The sequence below is a fragment of the Tachypleus tridentatus genome, chromosome 9, assembly GCF_004210375.1.
Source record: "Tachypleus tridentatus isolate NWPU-2018 chromosome 9, ASM421037v1, whole genome shotgun sequence".
Lineage (NCBI taxonomy): Eukaryota > Metazoa > Arthropoda > Merostomata > Xiphosura > Limulidae > Tachypleus > Tachypleus tridentatus.
In genome coordinates this window covers 125,139,347-125,164,332 of record NC_134833.1, presented here as the reverse complement: position 1 = coordinate 125,164,332, position 24,986 = coordinate 125,139,347, and the positions used below count along the sequence as shown (strand labels likewise).

Here is a 24,986-nt window from a genome sequence, read left to right as displayed (position 1 = left end):
TCATGTTTCCATTATTAAGTTTAGTGATTAATATCTAAGGTTTCTCTTTGCATTCTGCATACAAATAACAGACAGTTTTAATTGTTCAAGCAAGATTTACACAAGTTTTACCAATTAAAATTTAATGATATGCATAATTTAAATCAGATTTTACCTCCCAGAGCCTAGAACCAGGTCGTGCTGCAAATATTATGGGTGGGTCCTGTGGCTTTGTGTTGGGGTAAAAGCAAGCTCCATACTCCCCTTCTCGGAGTTTCTTTCCAATCTGAGAATACTGCTCCCTGTTCAAGATTGACAATTTGGGTCTTTAGTACATTACAAACATGTTCAGTTAAAAATTGACAATTTGTCTTTCTTCAAGTACATTATAAAGTTTCATTGCTCATCCATAATTGCATAACTACATCAGCTGGAATGAAAAAAAGCCATATTAATTGCCTTTAATCCTTAAAAATGGATTTTAAATACATTATTGCAAAGACTATAAAATAAAGTCTTAAAGTTGTAAACAAGAATAAAAATCAACTTTTAATTCCAAACAAAAGATGAAAATGTTATTTGTGTGAAATCTTTCCTATTACAACTTCACCAGATGCGAACATTCATGTCAATTTCCTACACAACTAAACACTAACTGGCTAATTTAAAAAAATCTAATCCATATGACATTGAAATGTTATTGTAATACTCAGTAATCAGTGAAGTTGAAGCTTTTCTCTCTCTTTATACACATACATGTATGTATATCTAGATGGAAAGATGTAAGAGCACAGGCAAAGGAAATTTCCAACATAAAAGAAGTCCAGAAGTTTCTGAAATAACAACAGGAACTTGAACAGAATAATTCATATCACAGGAAGTGCTGTGCTTTGAAAATACTACAAAAAGACTAAAGCATTTTACAAGTACTTTAACTGAAAAGTACTCTCAAAGTTTGACATACCTCAACAAATAAAACAGAGAAGAATAAATAAATATGTTATCATATGTTTAACTGAAAAAGAATAATCTCTTGAGCTGAAACATTTTATGAATGTACAATGCAGATCACTGATTGGTGGAAAAAAATTTCTAAGTTAGACAAACAGTATAAAGTACAACACAAGAGGGCATGTATAAAAGTGACAAACATTTGTTCAACTATCATTTGATAGACTTACTACAAGTAATCTAGATGTGCTAAATTATAACAGTTACAATGCTGAAAACAAATATATCACAAATGGAGATATAAACATGAAGCTTTTTAATATTTCACACAATATGTCACATGGTTACACTATGGGAAATTCAGGATTTTCTAAATAGTGCTTTATACAATTAAGAACTTTAAAACATATATTATTACAATATGGATTATTAACTGAGATTTTATGTTATATTTACTGCCTTAATGAACAAAAAGTAGTTAAATAAAAGTTTGAATGTAATGAACTTAAACCTTGTGTCATGAGCATTAAAGAAACCTATGGATATAATGTTAATTTAAGAGACTTTTCAGAAGAGCGTGAAAAATATTTGAATGACAAGTTTTGAGGATTTTATTTTTATTTTAGAGATCAGTATGAGGGCAAAGATGAAATAACAGGATCCTTAGTGTCCTTAAATTATATGAATTACAATGCTTAAAGAACTAATGAACTAGTAAATAAATGATACAATTCATACAATACTTTACAGTCTAAAAATTAAAAAAACAAATGCTTGCCTGATTGTATGACAAACATAACATCGAGTAAAATCTGAAACTAACAGATATTCATGTGCCATGTCAAGTTGGACAATGCGAGTTTCCAGACGCAACAAGATGGAGGAAGAGATCTGAAACAGGTTCTTGGCCTATAAAATTTTAAAAATGTTTGAAAGTTATTAAACTCAAAAATCCTAATTTACTTAATCCTTAGGCAGCTTTATTTAAAATTGTTACACTAAAGTAATTTAAAGCTACATTTTTCACCTGAAACATCATGCAGTATGACAAAATATTTAGTGTTGATATGTACTGTAATTTTATTTATTGTCTTCCTATTTTGATATTAAATTTTAAGTTCAAAATTTACTGCTAGCTCTAAAATAGAAACCTTAGTATTAAAATTTCAGAGTTGGTACAGTTTTAAATCTTATTATTCCCAAATTTTATTCCAGTTAGCACTGTGGGTCAGGTTAAAAATGAAGGTTTTGTTAAAAGTTTCACTTAAAGTCTTGATTTAGTGACTACACAATGTACACAGCTGAGTGCCTAAATATTCAGAGTTATAATCATTGCTTCATGTACACAAACATTCTTAGATTACTATGCCTGCAAAACATCTAAATAGTTAATTTTTAAATACTTTTATACAATTTTGTTTAACTTTTTACAAGATATGAACACATGATTTATCTAGTATTAACCAACTGGTCTGTACTGTTACTTTATAATGAGCATTTAAAAATAAAATTATTAGACCATACTTATAACTTGGTCAGTGACTTCCACAGATTTCATAAAGACCTTCAAAGTTAAAGCATGCTACCTTATATTTTTGTATCATCCAGAAAATGATAGAATGTTATGTATTACAGAAACTGTACTCTTCCAATGATGAAAACCAGATTTAAAAGTTAACCAGTCAACTTCTGAAACTTTAAGTGATACCTTTTGAAATAAACTGCCTATTTTGATTAAAGCCTGAATATGACTGAGTTCACTACAAACTTTTATATGTTTGTAAACATATAATGAGGAATAATGAGGAATAGGTTTTATATATTCCTAAAGAATACAAAATACTATCCTATAAACCACTGCCTTCACAAACACCTAAACATAAAGACACTTCCTATAAATGTAAAATTAAAACTTACAGGTATTTTTACTATACTCCAAATATTTTGTAAGAATATTTTTTTATTTTAGCACTATAGGCTTTTCTAAGATTATACCAAGCACACAAAAGCCTCTATTTTTTATTTCTCTGAAATTTAATGATATTAAAAGGGTGGCATATCTTCCACTTCCTACATATGTCCAGCAATTGTCTTTCTTTCTTTCTTACTTGAACATTCCAATTTTTACTTATTAGTTTTTCTTCTTATGAAGCCAACTTTCTTTCTTAATCTATAACACCATACTCTAACACTTCCAACTGTTGCTTGGTTTCAGCACATAGGTCCACATTTTCACATCGGTACAGCAGAACTGATCACTTGACATTTTAAAAGTTTCTCCTTTGGTTCTCATTCAACGTCCTGAGCAATTCTTTGATATTAAATAATCTTGTTTTTGCCTTTATCAATACATTGTTTCTAATTTATATTTTTCAAGTCTTCAAAAAAATAAAATCTAAGTAATAGGAAAAATAATGACTAACCTTTGAAGTGGATACATTCATTACGGATACTCGACCCTGATCATCTCCACTAAAAAGTCGGGAAGATGCACTATTCCACTGCAGACAAGTTATTTGATTTCCTTTATGTTCATAAGACACCTGCAAACGTTGCTGTTGGTTTGGTGCCTTTTCAGCATTGTGTTCAAAGGCAATAACATGACCCCGACTAAAGTACAAAACAAATATATCATGTCCACATGAAAAATAATTTTTGTTCATAATATGTCAAGTTGTAACAGTAATTAATAATTATTCTATTAAAATTACAAAATCTATTGAAGTAAACTTTCTGTTCAGCACAATAAGTATATAGATTCTCTGCTGGATATATCTTGAAAATCTAGAAATATACTACAGCACAACTAAATCATGAATTGGTACTTATGGTTAGACTCAAGATACTGTGCTGAGCATCACAGCTGTGTAAACTCATCAAAGACAGTCTTTAAATTTATATAAATAAGAATGTATGAAAAATTTGATTTAGAACTATCTATGTATATAAACCTATAAAAAATCAATATAAACCAACTCAATAAGTATGAGAAAGATTTCCTAACTTTTCACTACAGGTTCTTCTAAATTAACATTTATTCAATCTACATATATCAGTAAATGTTATTTTCTATGAGTATGAATCAACTTATTTCACTTGATTTTTTAATCAAGCAGTTTAGTTGCCCAACATGCAAGTTAAAAATAAGCTTTAGTTCAATGACCTTCAAATGTCGGTCTTTTTATTAATGTTGATGTGTGTCACACAGTGAAGGCTCACATACAGAAATATTTAACATTAAATATGACAATACTTTCTTTTCAGTTCTGTCACATCAGTATTCTTTACATCTAAATGACAGAAAATTTAAGAAAGGAGTGATCTTCACAGACTTACATGTGCAGAGAAATCTGAAGCTGAACAAAAAGCATTTCTCGTTGCACCGCAACATTAACAAACAAAAGAAACGTGTCTATGTGCAGTTTTATTCTGTCTGAAAAATTAAATTTATATTGAGTACTAGTGTTATTTAAAATTACATACCATTTCTTGGACAATATCCACTTTACATCCAGTTGAATCTTTAACCAGCTTGTCTCACTACATGTATTATACTTTTACGTTCAAAGTAAACATATCACATTTTGTTCAGTTTTTACATGAATATTACTACAAACCTAATATTTAGATCACAATTATTATGTAGGTATTAATATGATGTAACTGGAGTAGTTTTGGACAATATTTTTTAAATTTCCTAACAAGTATTTATTGAAGAGATAAACAGGGCTGCAATGGTTTCATTGTCTTGAAATTTTTATACATTCTCTTGTAATTCATGTATGCTAAATCCATAAATGATATCCATTTTTCTCCACCATTTACAGTTTCACAAAACATCACAATGTAAAGCATAAAAGAAAGACTGCAAGATGTAGTTTTGAGAGTAAAAGACAAATTTCACACACAAAAAATCAGAACAAATCAGGATGCACATTTGTTTGACATCACTATTCTTCTCTTTACAGTTTTTTTCACATTTCCATTAACAAACAAAATATATTCATTGTGGTAAATGAAATAATAATTTCATCTAAGTAAGTTTTTCTTCCCAATATATAAAAAATGCTTATGGGATAGAAAAAATGAATATTAAATTTGCAGACCTGTGTAATCAGACACTGAAACTTATAAAATTCTAATGGCACTTTCACTTACAGAGTTTAAAATTTATGTTACATAATAATTAAGTCTATAAAAAACACCAAAAACAACAGTTTTATTTTTTTGCCAAACAGTTTTAATTTTATAGCATCCATTTTTAATATTGCTTTAATTATGATTTCCTTTTTTTATTGAAGTTTACAATATGAATTACAAATTATATAAGTGAGTGTGTCAATAAATATTAAGCTTTAAACACTCAAGTATTCTGTTCATGACTTCATGTTGATTATCCTAGAAAGAGTTCAAGATGTATGAAACTTCACTTTAAGGACCAACTCTAAACTGTTTATTGCTTGTCTAGAACTTCAGAAATCAACTACAAAAATATTCATAAAGCTGAGAAGCATATTTTAATTATATCTAATACATTATTTCATTGTATAATGTAATACCAGTAGATTAGAAACTAAGTACAGGCCATGATGCAGAACAGCTGTTATTTCTGATAGAAACCAATTAAGAAACTAAGTGGTGGCTAATTGCCTAACTACTTTAAAAAAATAAGTATATATGATTATGAATCAACATTCTCTTTCTAAGACACAGTTCTGTTTACAACTTAAACATGCTATTCAAAGCCTACCTGATGAACGTGCTAAATTGTGGACATATAAAATACATAATTACACGTTACAGAAAACCAATGCATGTTATAATCTGCTACAGAATTTTCACAACTTGAATTTTATAAAAATATTCACTATGAAAAATTAAAAATCAAACTGTGTTAAACAAGCTATTTTATCTTTAACAAAATTACTATTTGAACATTCACTGATTACTCATTCCAGATTTGATTGTCAATTTATAGAAACCTCAAACAAAGGATTTACATATTAATGACAGTTTTTCATACATATTATCACACTGTAAATTATGTTCATTTTATATTTGTTCTTTTCAAAAACTTAATGCTCACCTAAATAAAAGTTATGTCTCTTGAACTCCATAATGCTTTATTTTATAACATACAACTTTTTATCTTTTACATATAAAGTAATACGCACCTTGTGGAAAACCCTATGACACTGTCATCTGGAGCCAGAGCAACTTGTGTGATAACACCTTCCTATAATACAATACAAACAAGTTTTTCTGTACTTAATTTTCACAAAGGTCTTGTTTACTTACTCGCTATAAACACTTTTTGTTACAAAGTCAACAAACTTCCTAAAATTACATATTTTAAAATTATTTCAACATAGAACCATCACCTACAAAGACAGTTTGAAATTCAACAGAAGTTTAATAACAATTCTTACTTCCACTTAGCAAAGAGCTATTTTAAATACAACATACACCAATGCCAAGGTCACTGCTTGGCCTGAATGGATGGGCCTTGAAACTAATAGTTGAAATATCTGAATCTATTCAGCCACTAGAGTCAAAGAAAGTCTAGAGGTCAACAACAACAAAATAGCAAATGGGCAAAGTTAGTTCTCAATAAAAATACCTCAGAGACACTCCTGAACATCAAATGACAGTAAAAAGAAGCCACATAAAGACACAGACTATAGCAAGTAGACAAACTCCCTCCCCCAAAGTATCTCTACTGAAAAAACAGAAGTAATCCATTTGACTAAGATAGAAGCCAGAAGAAGACTCCATTTGACTGCAAATTCAACTGGGGATCATTGATAGGAGGTCAACAGTTTTCAGGGGGAGAAAACATCATAAAGCAAGAGTGAGAATCAAACAGATACAAGACAATGTAACTGGTTCAAAAGGATCACATGAACCAACCTGGAACCCTGGTATCCAAAAAAAGAAAAATGATTTTACTTCTGTGGAAACAAAATAAACATCCACCTAGAGAGGGAAGACCAAAGTATTCAAATAGACAAATGAGAGAAAAAGGTCTATTTATCCCATCCCATAATAAAACAGTAAATCTCCTAGCATGAACCAGGAATATCAGGTGAAGGAGAAAAAACTAAACAGTATCCCCTCAGTAGACATTTTACCCAAATTGGACCAAAGAAAAGCCTACTTAGTAAAAAAAAATATCAGAAGGCAGAGTCCACACTCTCTCCAGAAGCAACAAAAAGACAACTTCAGAAGCCCTAGAAGAAACTACCATAGGTCAAATGCATGTCTTCATCTCCTAACAACTTCAACTGAAGTGGCCCCCACCCTTCACCATAAAAAGACACCAGATAACAAAAAATGAATAGAGGAGGTTAGATTAGCCCCTATGCTGACAACAGTAATATGGGAATCCATACCCATACATATCACTTCTTTCTTTTGTTTTTCTTTTTAAAAGGAAACTATAATTTTGCAGAAATCCATGATGCAGGGTGAAAATTGCAATTCATAATGGAACAACATTGAACACTTTGTCACAGAATACGAAAAAAAGTGATTATCTAAGTAAGGTGCTTATAAACAATACCAGGATAGAGGGCATATTGATGAGGATGGAGAGATTTGCAAATTAGGTGTTACCAATGCCATTTAATACCAAAAGTGACATTTAACTCAAACTATTACATCTATTTCTACAAAACTTAATACAACAAACCAAAATACAAATGGCCAACTGTATGAAATGTGTTTAAAAAATATTTTCTATCTATTCTTTTTAAGGGAATATCCATCATGTCGAACAACATATTTTGTGTTTAATATTTAGTGTCGTGTTAAATATGCTTTTCCATAGCATACTAATAATGTTTCTAAAGCTAACAGTATTTTCTTTTCTATAAAATTGTACTACATGTATAATAACAGCACAAAATCAAACATTAACCTGTTCAAGATGAAGCAAATACTGTATTTTTTAAACTTATCCTCCAGTTTGTACTCACAATACTCGTAAACCAGTATAAACAGCAATACTCAATAAATACAAAACATTTGTGACTTTTTAAAGTGTTAACACTAAAAAACGATAGTTATGTTACTATAATTTATGTATCAGAATATTTTACATTATTTTTTTAGAAACTTCATTGCATTATGTTCATCTTATTATTTTGTTACCATCATCTTATGCCATCATTTGTGGGAAATGTCACATTTGTGCATCAACTGAAATTCATAATTTTAGATTTATGAAAATAAATCATTTAAGAGAAAGCAGAATTCAGAAATCCAAAATGGTGCTCCAGTACCGTGTAATCATTCATTTACATATAAAGATAGAAAGAGAAATTTATAAACAGGACACTGTGTTGTATATGAACAAGTAAAGAAATGAAAAAATGCTGCTTAGGAGAGAAAAGTAACAATTACTTGTATCTTCTGAATCTGAACTGACTCTCCTTTTATCTTCTAATTTTCCATCTCATGGTACATGACATCTATCTATGTACATGCCTCAACATACTTTCAGCCCAAGACAGAAAACTATGTTTCTAGTTTTTTTGAGAATATTAAACAAGAATTCTCACAATGCCAGTAGTAAAATAGCATCATAATGTGACATTTATGCCCTATTTCTTATTATTAAATATTCCTTGAATAATTAAATTAAATACTCAAAATAGGAAATATACATGATGTAACTTCAGGATCACCAAACATTTTATAAACTGGTACTTTAACTGATAGAAAATCCAACATTGAAAAAAACATTACAAAGCTAAAACATCCCATTTCTCTATAGTCAATTACCACAATTACAATTCTGGGCTCTTTACTCATGAATGAAAAAAGAATATACAAAGATATTGGGGTAAATGCTTTCATGTGGAATAAAAAACAATGAAGGTAAAACTCAATCACTTAAACACTGAGATGTTATAGCGAAATAAGATTTTCTATGAATTCACCCTCATGAATATTAAATATAGAAAAGTTAGCCAACTCCTTCCTTTAAAACTGAAAATGATAACATTACTTTATGAACTATACTTACACCTTCTACTGTAAGTTTTTCACTAAATATAACTTAACTAGTTTGAGTTACAAAAGGAGGGTGAATTTTTTTATCCTCTGAACATTTATTTTATAACACATACACTCAGACATTATATTTTCATGTAGTCTCCATGTTAATACTATATTAATCTTCATGCTTGATTGAGAAGCTCTCAACTGATCATTTTCATAACAAACAAAATTATAATATTAAAAAATGCAGTACAATGGGAAAATAAAAAATATATAAACAGCTTTGAAACTACCTGAAATCTTTGACCTCCTACCACAGACAAACATAAAAAATATGTAGCCATAATGTTTAATAAGGTGCTGGAGAACACGTCCTCCATACCTCATCAAGGAGAGTAGGTTGTTTATTGATAATACCTCATGCATACCCTAATTATAGAAAGTGTTCCCCCACTTCTGAAACCAAAGTTATGTCACTGCCATTAGAACTATCTAAGTTATGTGATATAAAGCATACCTTACTTATCACAAAACATGTCAGAGTTCAGCAGGTCAAAACATCATATGGATAAGTCTCCAATTTCTAATAATGGTGGATATGTAATAATTTTTCTTCCCACATACTTATGTGAATGGATTTTGTTCATGACAATAAATTTCCAAATACACACTGTACTTGACAAGAAAGTTCATATTTAATAGAAAGATTTATTCTATACTGTATGTATAAATAGCAAGAACTATACCTTACTAGTCACTGTCCTCAAAAAGGAAAGATTCACACGCTTGAAAAGATAAACTCCTCCACTCGTTGCTCCTAAAGCCAGATAATGTTCAGACACATGAAAGCAAGTATACTGAAAATTCAAAGTAATAGAAAAATAAGGTGAACATTTCCAAATTTTCAATTTCAAATACATTTCATTTTCACTGGACAATTCATAATAGATCACACTAAGTGCAGTCATAAATACTGTTATGAAATTAAGTGTTAAATCAGTCAGTAGTTTATTTCTCCTTTCAAAACATTTTAAAAATAAATTACCAAATTATTTATCACTTTCCTAACACTTACAATGCAGGGCAATTTAATGTTGCTTTAAAATAAATCAAAATTGCATTGACTAAATCATATATTACAAATTAACTTTTTTCATAAGAGATGTCACTCATTGAAAAACTAACACTATCCTTCATTGTTTATTTATAGAAGAGCGAATAAACATTTCTACGCTAGCTAAAAAGTTTTAAATGATTCACATATTAAAAAGCTAAAAGCTTGTAAGAAAAACAGATGATACACACAATATCTAAATAATAAAAACAATATATAGCTTAACATCTTCATAATAAACACAATGTAAGTTCCATATCTCTAGAACACACACATTGTATAGTTTCAAAACTATGTCATAAACAATGTATAGCTCAATAACTATATGATACACACTTCTCTCCACAAACCACTAGCTCACAACAGTTTTTTTTTTTGTTTAAGCAATACTTATAGTTATACAATAATAAAAACAACTTCAAACTTATCACAAAATTTATAATAAGAAAAATCTGATTTCAGTTTAGTTATCTATGTACAATGTTTCATACAGAGGTTTAGGAGGGTAAGAGTAATCAGTGGTTAATCATTATGATTTAGCATCAATAAAATTAAACAACAGATTGTCATTCCAGTAGTATCTAACATGTTCTGTATTTATTTACTAAATTATAAAAAGTTTAAAAAAAGGAAGAAGGCCTACAGTAATGAAGCTATAAAATAAATACAGATGTTTCGAGTAAAGCAAAAAAATATAAATTAGAAAAACTGCATGGAAAAACTGTAGAAGTTGTAATGTAGAATGAAAAAACTATAATCATGCCCAAATAATAGCTCTTTGTCCACTAAAGAACTTCATCCATAGAAAACCAACTGTCTACTTTCATTATGCTATAGTAGCTACACTGGCTATTATCATGTATAGATAATCAACTTTAGTTCATTAAAAAGTTAGATGGTTTATTTAAGGCAACTGTGCAAGCCTACCAAAGTTATCAAAGTACCTACAAATATTTCAAAGCTTACCTCATTCCACACCATGATGTTTATCAGTGTAACAACTAGAGAACTAAAGTACAAGTCAATTTTCAAGGGAGTGTTTCACCATATCTCAAGTTAACATACATTAAGTGAAAAACCTCAGAAGACCTTATCAGCTCAACTAATTTAAATTAGACCTAATTCAACATACACAATCCAGAAAGTTTAAACAAACATATATAAAATACTATTTATTTGTAGTTTTAATGAGTAATATTAAGATGTATGTATGTGTATGCATTAATTGCATATATCAGTAGTTTTAGATTCACTGTTGATTACAAATATAAATTGTTCGGTTATTTACAAAACAATTTCAAAAGAAGTTTTATTCATCACTATTTGCTCATTCTCACCTTGTTTTATGTATATGAATATATACGCCATGACATGAAAATAACCTTTGGGCCACTGGTACTTTAAAAGCTACTGACATAAGCAACAATCACTCTAATAAAAAAAAAATATATATATATATTTTTTTTTTTAACCAGGAGTTGCATGCCCTCAGTGGATATAACAAGTCATCACTTTTGATTTCTTAATATTTAATATGCTTTCAAATTGTAAGTCCAGCATTAAGATATCACACTTCCTAAAATGAAATAAAAAAAGGTATATATAAAAAGTTTTAAACACCACTTAAAAGTGCTGTTTTTATTTGTTGTTATAAAGGTAAAGAATCTTGCTGAAAATTGTATAAAAATTAATCAGCAGATTGCCAGAAAAATGTTATTATCACAGCGTAATTCACAATATCCATCCACTTAAAGTTGGGGAAAAAACACAAAGATTTGGGTTGAAAAATACCAGTGTTATACCCTATGGACACTCAAAAATTAGGAGTTTTTGTATATTTTTGGGAAGGGATTAGTTCTAAATGTAAAAACAACATATGATAAATAATAAGAGAAAACTACCATGACAGCACATATAAAATATTTAAAATGATCAAACTGGAAATGGTTCCTATTATATTAATTGTTCCTCTTATCTATAATAACATATGTAGTAAAAGAACATCTTCCTCTACCAATCCCATGATTTTCCTCAACTCTCTCAGATCCAAAAGATCACTTAAATGCAATTTAACTACTTTAAGAATTTCTTCATTCAAACTTTTCATAAATTCATAACTAATCATACCTGTCATAAGACATTGGTATTAGGGTTATTATATTTTGAATACTACTTTCTCTATTCAGTTCCCTTAGTCTTTTTCAAAATTACATTGAATAATATTATTTCAAACTATGTTTGTTATAACAATTGCCAATAATGAGTCATCAGGCCAGATGGAACACAAAAAACATAGTAGTTGTCAAAACACGATGTGTATAGGACATTTGTTAAGAAAACAGCCGTTACAGTGTGAACACCTATTCTAATATGGCAAAGCATGATCATAATTAATTATATATACACAAGATATTAATATCAAGCCCATTATATTTTAAACACTAAATTCCAGAGCAAAGTTATAGAGTTGGCTATCTGTGTTCTGTCTGCTACAGGGAATCAAACCCCTGATCTTCATGTTATAAACCCATAAACTTACTAATGATGTACAGAGAGACTGTAATAAAAACAATATGTTAAACATATTATGTGGTTGTCTAACACAACTAAGCCAACTTAAACTTTTGTCACTTAACAGAATACACAAAGCAGGCGTGAAAGAGTAATAAGTAGTTAAGTCTTCTGTAACTGCCAAATGTGAAAATAAGATTTGAGAAAATTCAATAATACAATCAATAACATTAAAATAAGGAATATTTATTACTTTATGACTGTCACCTTGGAAGAGCAACTAGTTACTGAAGGATCCCAGCCTAAGTTATTACAAGTACTGTTCATCTCTGAGAGCATACCTTCAATAATGCAAAGTAATAAAGATTAAAACCTTTACCCATTAGAAGTTTTCATGAGAGAGTATATACACTCATGAAAACAGTGCATAAAATTAAGATGAAAAATAAATCAAATATTATTGTCATACTGAATGTTCTGAAATTGAAAATTTGAACCTATAAAACACATTCTTACAGTTTTCAAGTTATAAATAAAATACTTTAATGAGCTCACTTGCATTTTTTGCAGTTGCAAAAAACAACAACCAGAAATATCACATATATTAAGGAATAACCATGTGGGAAAATATAATACAAAAATTCATAACAGTATTATAATATGTACATGCAATACCCTCTCAAAAAATATTCCTAGCCAGCATGTAAAAATGGCATTATGTACCTTGACTCTAGAATTACTCTTGATTGCTGTAAAAATGTCCTCCATAGAGTCTGGTTCAAAAAGAATATGCCTTGATTGAACCCCAACACTCTTATCTGTTTCCATGGCAAAGCCGTTGACAAAAATCCAAGTAACCACCTGCAAAAATTTGACTAAAATTACTATCTGTTAAACATTCTTATTCAAAAATGTTTTAGAGGTAAGTCTGAATGTCATAGTACAGGTATAGCAAGTATGACCTACATTAAAACTACACGCACATTGTCAGCTATCAAACACAAAAATAACCAAGTTACTTTTACAAGTTAGGATAAAATACACATCTCTAAAATTCTAGTTAACACTACTACATTGTGGTACTACACAATACTTAAGATTTATACATACCATAATATGAAATTAGTAAAGTAAAAAAACATATCTCTTAACTAAATTACCCATAATTAACATTAAGTTGATTTGAACATGTTTGTCAAAATTAAAAACCTTGAAGTATATATTTCATGTGTTGTCTATATTCAAACAACTTCATTCTATAAGATGAAGTACTTAATGAAATAACCATTAACATACATTTAACTTTCAGCTTATCTTTTTACCAAGTCATGGAAAAATAAATATCTAAAATATGTTTATGTCACACTACACAAATATTTCAGTGATAACTTTAGGTACATTTCAAATTTACAAAATACAGCAAATAAGTTTAAAAGCAATAAAACTACATAGCAATCAATGGTTAAACTATTCCAAATAAATGTTATTTAATAATGAGGCTTAATAAAACGAGAGTAAATTCTGATAATACAGAATGAACAATAGAAATTAGAATGAAAAAAAACATTAATATACAGGGTGTTTGGAAAGTCACTGTGCAGTTTTGTAATAATATATTATTATATTTCAAATTTTGATCCCAATATGGTTTTAACAACTGAAGAACATGTATGGCTCGTCGAACATGTATTCCAAGAAGGTGGTAGATACACAGATGTGGTGCGACAGCGATTTGTTGAAAAATTCCCAGATACATCTGTTCCACATCACAATGCAGTTTGTAACCTTGTTGATAAGTTTCGGGAAACAGGATCAGTGAATGATGCCAAATGCTGTGGAAGGCCAGCAAAGCTATCGGAGAAGAAACTGTTAGATATTTCTGACAGTGTGATGTAGAGTCCATCAAAATCATAACGAAAGTTAGCTCAGCAGCATGATATTGGTCTTGGAACTGCTCATAAGGCCGTCAGAAAGAAATGAAAGCTCTTCTCATACAAAATAATGGCAGTACAAGAACCGGAAGCAACTGATAATGAAAAACGAATACACTATTGCAGATGGTTTAACCAATTTATTGAAGAGAATACAGCTAATGTGTGGGATGTGACCTTTTTCACCGAAGAAGCATGGTTCCATCTCTCGGGTTACATTAATTCACAAAATTCAAGATTGTGGCAATCCAATAATCCTCAAAGTTTGCATGAGACACCCCTACATGATTTCAAGGTTGGTGTGTGGGTTGAGATTTCCAGATGTCGAATTGTTGGCCCTATTTTCTTCACACCTTCATCGGCCAGATAACAAGTGATGAAATCAATTACTCATGGGAACAGGACTTCTATATGACACCTTGTCAAAAGCTATTTGAAAATTAAAATACACCAAATCTATTTCCATTCCCTCATCCACATAAGCAGTCTCTTCAAATTACATCAAAAGATTAAGGCATGATTTTACCTGTTGAAAACTGACTACCCAGCAAACTTTTAAACTTTGTTAAATGTCTTAACAAAGCACCTTTTATAGATTTTCAACTGCAAGAACAATTCTTATCACCTCCCCGGGAGAGAGAAATAACATTAGCCAACATCCAGCTCTCTCGTACCTGCTTACAAAACAAAAAAAAAACACATAGCAAGTGGCTTGCATATATAATCCTTAATATCTACCAAAACTCTTGGGAAAATATCTGGCCCAGGAGCCTTATCATTCTTTATATTTTCCAGTTTTTCTTAATAATCTTCTGCAATCTCATTTACATCTAGAAACTGTTCAGGATAAGATATATTACTTGAATATTCATAAGTGAGAACTGAAGGAAAAAGTAGTACAATCCAGCTACCAGATATGAATATTTCTTTATTATCCTTCAAAGGCTCTACTCCTATCCTAATTAATACTTTATTATAATTCACATATTTAAAAAAATTCCTTTTTAAATTTTCAGCCAAAATTCTTTCCACATATCCTTTTCAATTTCCTAATTTCCTGTTCAATTAACTCTCTTAATCTTCTACAGTCCTCTAAGTTTCACATCATAAATTAATTTAAGCTTCTCAAATTAATAATTTTGTTGTTTAATTTTATCCTTTACAAGTCAACCCACATTTTTATATGAAGCCATATTTTTTATTTGAGGAGTATGATTATCTTGAATAGTTAAAACATTTTAAAAGATTTTCCACATTATATCTGTATTGCCAATTAATTCAGTTGCCCCATTCATAATTAACTTTGTAGACAGAATTTCACAATTCATGATAGCCATATGCAACAAACCTAATTAAGCAATGATCATGTGTAGCCAGATATCCCACAATCTCCACCCTCTCAACCATATAAATATTAGAAGTTAAAATAAAGTCAAATACAAAACTCTTCCTCGTCGATTCACTGAACAATTAGGAAAAATGGGAATTATTATTGGATCTTTAGTCTAATAGCTCAATATGCATGTACAAGTAGCATTAATTTCAAAGTATTCACATGAACCACAGGCCATAAGTTAAAATATAATTCATGTCTAAATGAAATAAATACTTACATGATACAGACTATTGAAGTACATAGTAATTTAAATATGCTACTTACAATATACAATTATAACAATTTAGGAAAAACAAATTATAATATGATCTATATTCTATAATATGAATAACACATCAAATTACACTTTCCATAATGTTTTAATTAAGAATATTCAAGCTTCCTTTTTGTCAATTTTATCTAAAAATCATGTAATTATGGTAATTGCATATTTATGGTTTTTAATATGATGCCAACTATTATCACATTACATCTTATAAACTGTTGAAGACTTCATCTTACTCGCTGGTATTCCAAATTCACATTCTGGTCTATTCTGTTTTAAAGAATGATTCCAATGTTCTTAGAATTTGATAAAGAAAACAAACAGTATTATTTATTGAAATTCTTGAAATGCAAATAAAAGTTTATTGTGACTTGCAAAACACATAATAGTTAAAAAATTAATGCTATTTTCTAGAAAAAACACTCAAGAAATGCAGATATAAAGATAAAAATTGCATTAAGAAATACTTAGAAACAATTATTAAAATGTTATTTTAATGGGTACAAGTATTACACAAATGAAAATAGTAATCTAACAAATATTCTCTTTACACACATTGTTCTAAGTAATGTTTTTCTAAAATTTATATTTGTATTAATATTGGCCACAAAAACCTTTACTGTCATGAAACAATGTACAGCTTTAAACTGTGCTCCAAACAGCTGGTATATTCATGTAAAATATACAATTTTGAGAGATTGTACTGTGTATAAAAACATACAACAACCAGGATTGTTACAACACAATTAATTATAGATAGATTGTGATTACAACCATCCAAATAGCAATGTCAATGGAAAAATAAGCTTTGAACTGATAATAGTTACTGATAGTACCCTCAACTGTACATGTTTTAAATAGTTTTCAAACTTATTTTCTTCATTGTGTGTTTTATTTGAGCCATTTCCCAGTAACTTCCCTTTGTTTTAGACTAGTTTTATGATCTCTATACACTTGTAAGCCTAAGCTAAAAGTGAACATATCACATCCCTCATTAACAGTGTTCCTCATGCAATGGACCAAGCCTATACTAAATAATTAACAATTACTATAATCCCAAATTTATTATGCTTATCTTCATGAAAACTGACAACATTTTAGTAAATATGAAAAGTATGTTGTAGACAAATAAATCAGACTTTTTTAAATAAAGTATTTGCATAAAACTCAAACTTATTTTAAAGTTTTAATAATTCATTTTGCATAGCCTCGTTTACTTCTCTGATCGATGTTTCAAATTGAATCAGGTGGTCCTTGGTAGAGCAATGTCATTGGAACATCACTGGGTGGGCAAGAGGAGGTTGTTTGATTCAAGGAACCAAACAAGATGAGCATTAACTATCCTTTCTAAGACCTTAGAGAGGCAGCTTGTCAAGGAATTGGACAATAGTTTTAAAGAATCTTGAGATATTTCCCAGGCTTGGAAAAAGGGAAGACAATATCTTAGTGCCAAGCATCAGGAAAAACATTTTCCTGCCAGATCCAGTAAAAAAAAAACAGAAGAATTGCAAGATAGGCAGGAGAGAGAGATAGCTCAGCATTTCATAATGAATATCATCAGATTCAACTGATGTACTGTCAGACCGATGAAGAGCAACACGAAGTTCCAGAAATGTAAATGGCAATTACAGTCATAGAGACAATTAGCCTGAAAGGAAAGAGAAAGGCTTTCACTAATGTACTGATAATACTCAGTATTATCAGCAACTTCCTGGCCATCTGAGAACAAAACTGAAAGGGGAAGGACAGTATACTGCCCACTGACCATGGATTCTACCCTGGATTTAGTGTGCAGGTCTGTCAGTAAGTGTAGAGTCCAGCAACTGAGGTCAAGAACAAATAACTGTTCAACATCTCAAGACCTAAGAAGATGGATGCAAGCATATATGAGAAGAAGGGGCTGAAGGAAGTGGACATGAGCAGTCACTGAAAGGTTGCATCATTTTTGTCTTTGCCTCAGCCTTTTGTTGGTGAGATACTGATTTTGTATGTCTGGAACAATCATTTATCCCACCATGTGCCACAGAAAAATCAATGTGACAAACTGTATAAAACATATGACTGACATTTGATGCAATGACCAGATATTTTGCACTATACTCTTTCCTAAATTTTTGATTCTCAGTTTTAGTCCTTTTAGATTTGCCAGAAACAAGACAATCTGGTGAACGAAGCCTTTTTTTACCATCTTGTAAACGATCACATTGGTGTTTCTTATGCCACTTAGAAAACAAAAAATACCCATCTACGCGAGCGCTGATTGGCTTACAAGCACTGATGACATAACTATGGATTCCCCTCGTACCCAGTATGGAGAAGCACCGCACTCAAACTATTGGTACACGTCAGAGATACACATTTTTTTTTTTATTATTTCAAGCACAAACATGATTATCGCAAGTAGCCATTTGGACTATGTCTTTTATTTATTATCAAAATTTATTTGCATCTCACTAGAAAGTTTTTTTCACCCCTTTCAAGCCCTGAGGAACAATTTATCACTTTATTATATAGGCCTATATAATATATAATAATTTGGGAGTTGCAACAAGTCATAATATTTGTCTGTATGAGCATATAGTCGTAATGTATACACCAAAATCGTAATGGTTGGCACCTCTGTGATTAGTCAAATCTCTTAGCCACAGAGAGATCTGTCTGCATTCCCATCATAGCAGTGGAATGGAGTGCAAAAGCATATGTCCAAGATGAAGTGGAGGACACTAATTTCCAAGAATTAGGATATATAATATTGTTCACAATTTTTAAACATTGCTCCTTTTTCTCCTCCACCCATTTAGGGCAAGATCAAAATTATGAGTGTGTAAACCACCAATTTAACACAGTGTGGTTCCAGTTCGCACATGTAGGAGTTATGATCTTTGCCACTACAGCAAAATTAAAGATCCACAACAAGATGTCTCTGAATGACCAAACCACAAGAATGGAAACATCAAAATGGTTGGGAATATATGGCCATACCTCACAGGTGAACATAGTGATGAAAACATCAAAATCAGAACATTGGTAGGCAGAATTATTCTATATTTATAAGGATCTTTCACTCGGGAATATTCTTTAAATCCCTCTCAAAATAACTCCTCTTGAAGAATTCAGAGTTGCATGGGGAATAGCCCTGATGGGTATATTTCCAATGGCCTTTAAATTCAGGGGAATTTGTTGTGTTGTGGTATTAATGTTTCCATCAAAATGTCTTCAGAGTGCAACTTTCTTACTGAGTTTGTGGGGCCAGCAAGCCCCTCTAATCCATTTTGAATAAAAAAGGGCAACATCTACCCAAAGTAATTCTCAGACAATGAATGTAAAATGAGAAATCAAGGTACAGAATTTGACTGTGATAGTGACTGTGCAACAGTATCATCCACACATGGTTGTTTTCCAATTATCTGTTTTACTTTCCAGTTTTATTAACTTTTTTATGGATTGGGGTAATTATAGTAAAAAGAATGCATTTACGTGCCCACCATCCCCATTCACCATGGAGCCCTACAAGAGGACACACTACAGTGCTAAACAAGAACACTGCAGCAATGGCAAGGTTTTGTGAGCACTATACCCAAATACCAGCATCAGACAGTGTTCACAACCACCACTGAGAACATTCAACACTAGAACTCAGCTGATCCTAGCACAAGTGGACCAGCCAACTGACCCTGTGAGAGACAAACTCAATGGTGCTCATCTATTGGAATTCAAGGCCAAAGTGGTGTCTTGAGGTTGAACCACTCAACCACCAGAATCCTATCCTCCCTTTTATGGGTTGCCATGTACAGCAAACGTGAGTGAATTTTCAGATCCCAGAGGAGGTAAACTGAAGGTACAAAACCTTCTCTGGGAGGTCTCCTTACCATGCAGGAGGGTTTACTGAATGATGCACTGGTTAAAATTAGATGTATATGATGTCAAAATACCAAGTCTATATTTTCATTGTAATCAGAAACTCAAATTACCAATAATTACAAGCTAAAATAAAAATAAAAACCTTATTCTTTGTGTACAAAAGACTTGCAACCTTTACTAAAAGTATATTAAAGTTTGTAAAGGTAAAATACTACATCAAAAGGTAAGAGCATAAATATTTGTGTATATTATACTGAGCCTGGCATGAAAGGGTTAAAGTTCTCAAAATTTTTGGGATGTTTCATAGTGATGGAATGAAGTTGAAAATACAGTTTTGAACAGTAAAGATAACTGACGAAAGTGGATTTATATATCGTAGTGATGGAAATATAAACTTGAGTCAAATTGCCTGCTACCACATTAATGTTCCTGCTTTCTTTGTATTTATATTAATGTAAGGGAGAAGGAGATAACTAACGTAATATATCAAAAATTCTTCTTTACATTTTATGTAAATGTACTAACCTACCTCTAAATATTTTTTGACTTTGACATTATTTTAACATACAAGCTAACTTATATGTTTACATCTACATGCAACATTATTTAAAGCTACATCCAGACTTTTGCTCACTGGTAGCTGTCTCTTCCATTCAAAACCTTTTTGAAGTGACATTATGACCACAAGGATGTACATGAGAATGCCCAGTTCCTTTAAGCAAATGCATTATAATTTTTTTTATACACTATAGAAACCAAATATAAAAACTATAAGACTTCTCATACCTTAAATTTCTTAATCATGCATCACTACAGAAGTAGTTGAAGCCCCTATACCCTGCAAGTTGGACACCTATCTCCACCCTAATACTCAATGTGTAACATTCTTGTAAATTCCCTATTACACTTTTATACCAACAAGGATGGCAAGTATACTAACCAACCTTACTACTAGTAGTGAAACTGAAACAGAGGAGCTAAAAATTTGCAAACCAACTCAATATTATGACAATCTGACACAACTGTGTTCATTTTTGCAGTAAAAAAAAAGAAAAGGATGTGCAACACTGCCAATGCCGACATTAGCGAGGACAAGAAAAAATGATATACAATAAAACTATACTGTTAATATGCAAAAATTACAAGTGTTTAATAGTACTTTACTAGTCAATATTATTTTTAAACATAAAAACATTCATATCAAATGGTAGTACTATTGGTACTAAAACTTACATAACTATAATAAGTTGTAGTGCTCACCGGACTAATATCAGTAATGATAAAAATGTATCTCAACATAGCTGATAAAAGTAACAAACATAATCCTTCAAAAGGAATATTCTACTTACACAACTTAATGTTTCATTCACATCATTTTACAATACAAGTTTATATGATAATTAACCACTGTTCGATTAATATACTTAAACAACACAACTAATGTTGGTTTTTTATCATTAAAACAGGAAAACTTATTTTCATCAGTAGGTCATGTGCTTATTACAAGTGTCTACTGCTGGAAGAAATAAAAGTAATTGAAATTGATTTTAATAATAATTATTAATAACACTATTTCAAAGGGGTTTGTTTTTAATTTTGTGCAAAACTACAAGAAGGCTATCTGCACTAGCTGTCCCTAATTTAGCATTGTAAGACTAAAGAGAAGGCAGCTAACCATCACTACCCACTGCCAACTCTTTTACCAACAAATAGTGTGATTGACTGTACACATTATAATGCCCACATGACTGAAAGAGTGAGCATGGTTAGTGCAACAGGATTTCAAGAGATAATGAACATTCAATTTTTTTAACAATTATGTTTATGCTTATTATTTAAGATTTGATTTGTTTCTTAATCAGACATCACTAAAAAAGTAAAACCCCTATAACCTGCAAGATGGACACCTGTCTCCACCCCACTATTCAATGTGTGACCTTTTTTGTAAATTCCCTATTTCATTTCACTCTACTAATAAATATGCAAGTATATTAACCAACTTTTACTAGTAGTGGAACTGAAACACAGGAGCTAAAAACTTTCAAAGTAACTCAATATTATGACAATCTGACACAATTTTGTTCATTTTAGTAATAAAAAAAAAGGATGTGCAACACTGCCAAAGTCGACATTAGCGAGGACAAGAGACAAAGACGTACAATAAAACAATATTGTTAAAATACAGAAATTACAAGTGTTTAATTATACTTTAATAGTCATACTAAATTTAGGCGTATAAACATTCATATTAAATGGTAGTACTAGTGGTACTAAAACTTACATAACTATAATACGTTGTAGTGCTCACCGGACTAATATCAGTAATGATAAAAATGTATCTCAACATAGCTGATAAAAGTAACAAACATAATCCTTCAAAACAAATATTATACTTACACAACTTAATGTTTCATTCAAATCATTTTGCAATATAAGTTTATATGATAATTAACCAATATTCGATTAACATACTTAAAGAACACGACTAGTGTTATTTTTCACCATTAAAACAGAAAACCTTATTTTCATCGGTAGGTCATGTGCTTAATACAACAGTGTCTCCTGCTGGAAGAAACAGAAGTGATTGAAATTGTTTTTAATCATAATTATTAACGACACTATTTCAAAGAGGTTTGTTTCTAGAGAGAAGGCAGCTAGTCATCACTATCAACCGCCAACTTTTTTATTAACGTGATTGACTGTACACATTATAACGCCCACTTAACTGAAAGAGTGAGCATGTTCGGTGTGATAGAATTTCAAAGGAGATAACGAACATTCGAATTTTTTTAACAGTTATGTTTACGCTTATTATTCAAGATTTGATTTGTTTCCAGTACAATACAACGATACGTTTCAAAAGATGAAGCAAAACTCACTGATGCAGTTACAATCATTATTTATTTCAGATAAACTATGGATGGTAAAGAACTCGAAGTTTCGCACAAAAAAGTTTAGTAAATAACGTTAAAAAACAACAACAATGAAACCTATGTGCTTTAGATATATGGACCTTCTTTATCAGTTCTATTACTAATATTATTAATGTGGTATTTCATACAGAGGGTTTGTGTTTAGTTTATCTTATAAAATAATTAGATCTGCAAAACCGAAAAATATAATTAATTACCAGAATCATATAGAATTGTTAAAGCATAAAAACTAATAATAACCAGAATTCATTAGGCCTGCGATACGTGATAGTAATCACAACATTGTGATTAGTCGCTTATATTTTTTCTAGATTTCTCTTAATTTGTACATCGCAGATTCGAGATTACAGGTGTGCCAGAATAGTATTTCGTGTTCATCTATCGTTTTTCAGTCCAACTGACAAGTTCTGGCATTGTATGAAAATTCTTCTTGGGTAGTCACTTATGGAAGAGAAAAATAGAACTGAAATGTTATTTTTAAATACGGATTAGTTCAAATCCAGAATAAACAACTTCAAAGGAACGTGAGTTTAAAAATACGAAATCAATTTGAGTGTGAAAGCTGTACATATTATTCAACAGACAACTACAAAGCACTAAAGGTTTATAGTTACATTGGGAAATTTTATGTTAAAGCTCCTCTAGATAAGTAAAATAAACTTCTCACCTTAAATTATATATGATATATTTGGTTAATGTTGTTTGTTATTTTTATCTATTGTTGTAAAGAGTATGTATGTCCAGGATTAAGAATGTTATTTTCATAGTGTGTGCATATGAATAGAGGTATGGTTTTAAGTTAATATTTAGTTTTAAAAGTTTCACGTTCGTCTGTGTAATGTATCTAGGTGTCAGTAGTTTATCATTAGTATTATAACGATGGTGTATGTATATAATTATTTTTCTTGGAATATGTTCTGCTTTACTATGAACATGCCAGATCTTCCTAAAGCCTACGTATCTCTACAGTTTACCGAACGGCTTCCTCGCAATTATAAGACGCTCTTGTCTACATACACCTGGCTGCCTGATCCTGACAGTGCTGCTTTAAATCATTATCTAAATCAAGCACTGTATAGGAAGCTTCATCCTCTCTCCCTTCCCTTCTGATGACATTGCAATAATTGTAATCAGTGTCGAAACCAATACCATAGTATACATCACTGTTTTGGTTGTAGCCACTACCAAAACCATAAACAGTGAAGGCACTATAGTGACTTCCATTCGAAGGAATACTCCTGGTGTCGTTGTAAGGTCTGGAACAAGATCTACTAATCTACCTACTTATTAATTATTGTGTAAGGTTTTCAGTTGAGAAAAGTTCTTCATCCATAATATTACATGATCCAACTAAAGGTACCTACACATAGCATGTCTGCTATTTCTATTAACAAGACACCCACGGATTGGAGAACACTGTAGCACTTTTGTCCCTGATTTTCTCTACAGATTTAGATTTAGAATGGAACTGGCTCTTCAACCTGCAAATTTTCCCGACCTTTGACTTTTTCTCATGTCAGAGGATCTATAACGGTAAATGACAAACTACATATGAAGGATTTTGCTAAGCTCATATTACCTGGCTTTATGGTTGTAATTTCTAGTGGTGAGGTAGCTGGTGTTATTGGAGGATGCTTCAGAGTACAAAGGGTTAAACCTACAATCACCATCTCCAGAACATGCATGTCAGTCACATTGGCCATCACTTTCTCTATCTGTGATTTTTTTGCAGATTTTAAGGTTGAAGCAACATCTTGAGTAAACTACGTCAAATGAAACGTTAAATTATCAAGACAGACAAAATGATTTGGAGTTTAATCTTAAATATAAAAGCAAAATTCAAAATATTTGACGTGAAAGAAATTTAAATAAGTAGAAAAACTGGGTTAAGAGTACAAATTAAAGGTATAATGATCTGAATCCAGTGGCGTAGCAAGAGTTTGGTGCGCTCTGGGGTAAAGGGTTTAAAGTACGCCCCCATGAACATTTGAAGAAAAAAAAAAAAAGAGAGAACGTTTTGACCTGATCAGCACTAATAATT

General features: G+C 30.8%; 1 protein-coding gene across 1 annotated transcript in view; it reads right to left on the bottom strand.

Moving 5' to 3' along the window:
• The window catches only part of p (WD40 repeat domain-containing protein pink), a 79,480-nt gene extending 56,922 nt beyond the window's left edge, over positions 1 to 22,558 (bottom strand). Inside the window, 7 exon segments of the mRNA XM_076457058.1 lie at positions 155 to 281; positions 1,709 to 1,839; positions 3,354 to 3,540; positions 6,105 to 6,166; positions 9,681 to 9,791; positions 13,283 to 13,420; positions 22,410 to 22,558. Coding sequence (XP_076313173.1) covers positions 155 to 281; positions 1,709 to 1,839; positions 3,354 to 3,540; positions 6,105 to 6,166; positions 9,681 to 9,791; positions 13,283 to 13,387 — 723 coding nt within the window. The 5' untranslated portion in view covers positions 13,388 to 13,420; positions 22,410 to 22,558.
• Between the last annotated feature and the right edge of the window lie 2,428 nt (positions 22,559 to 24,986).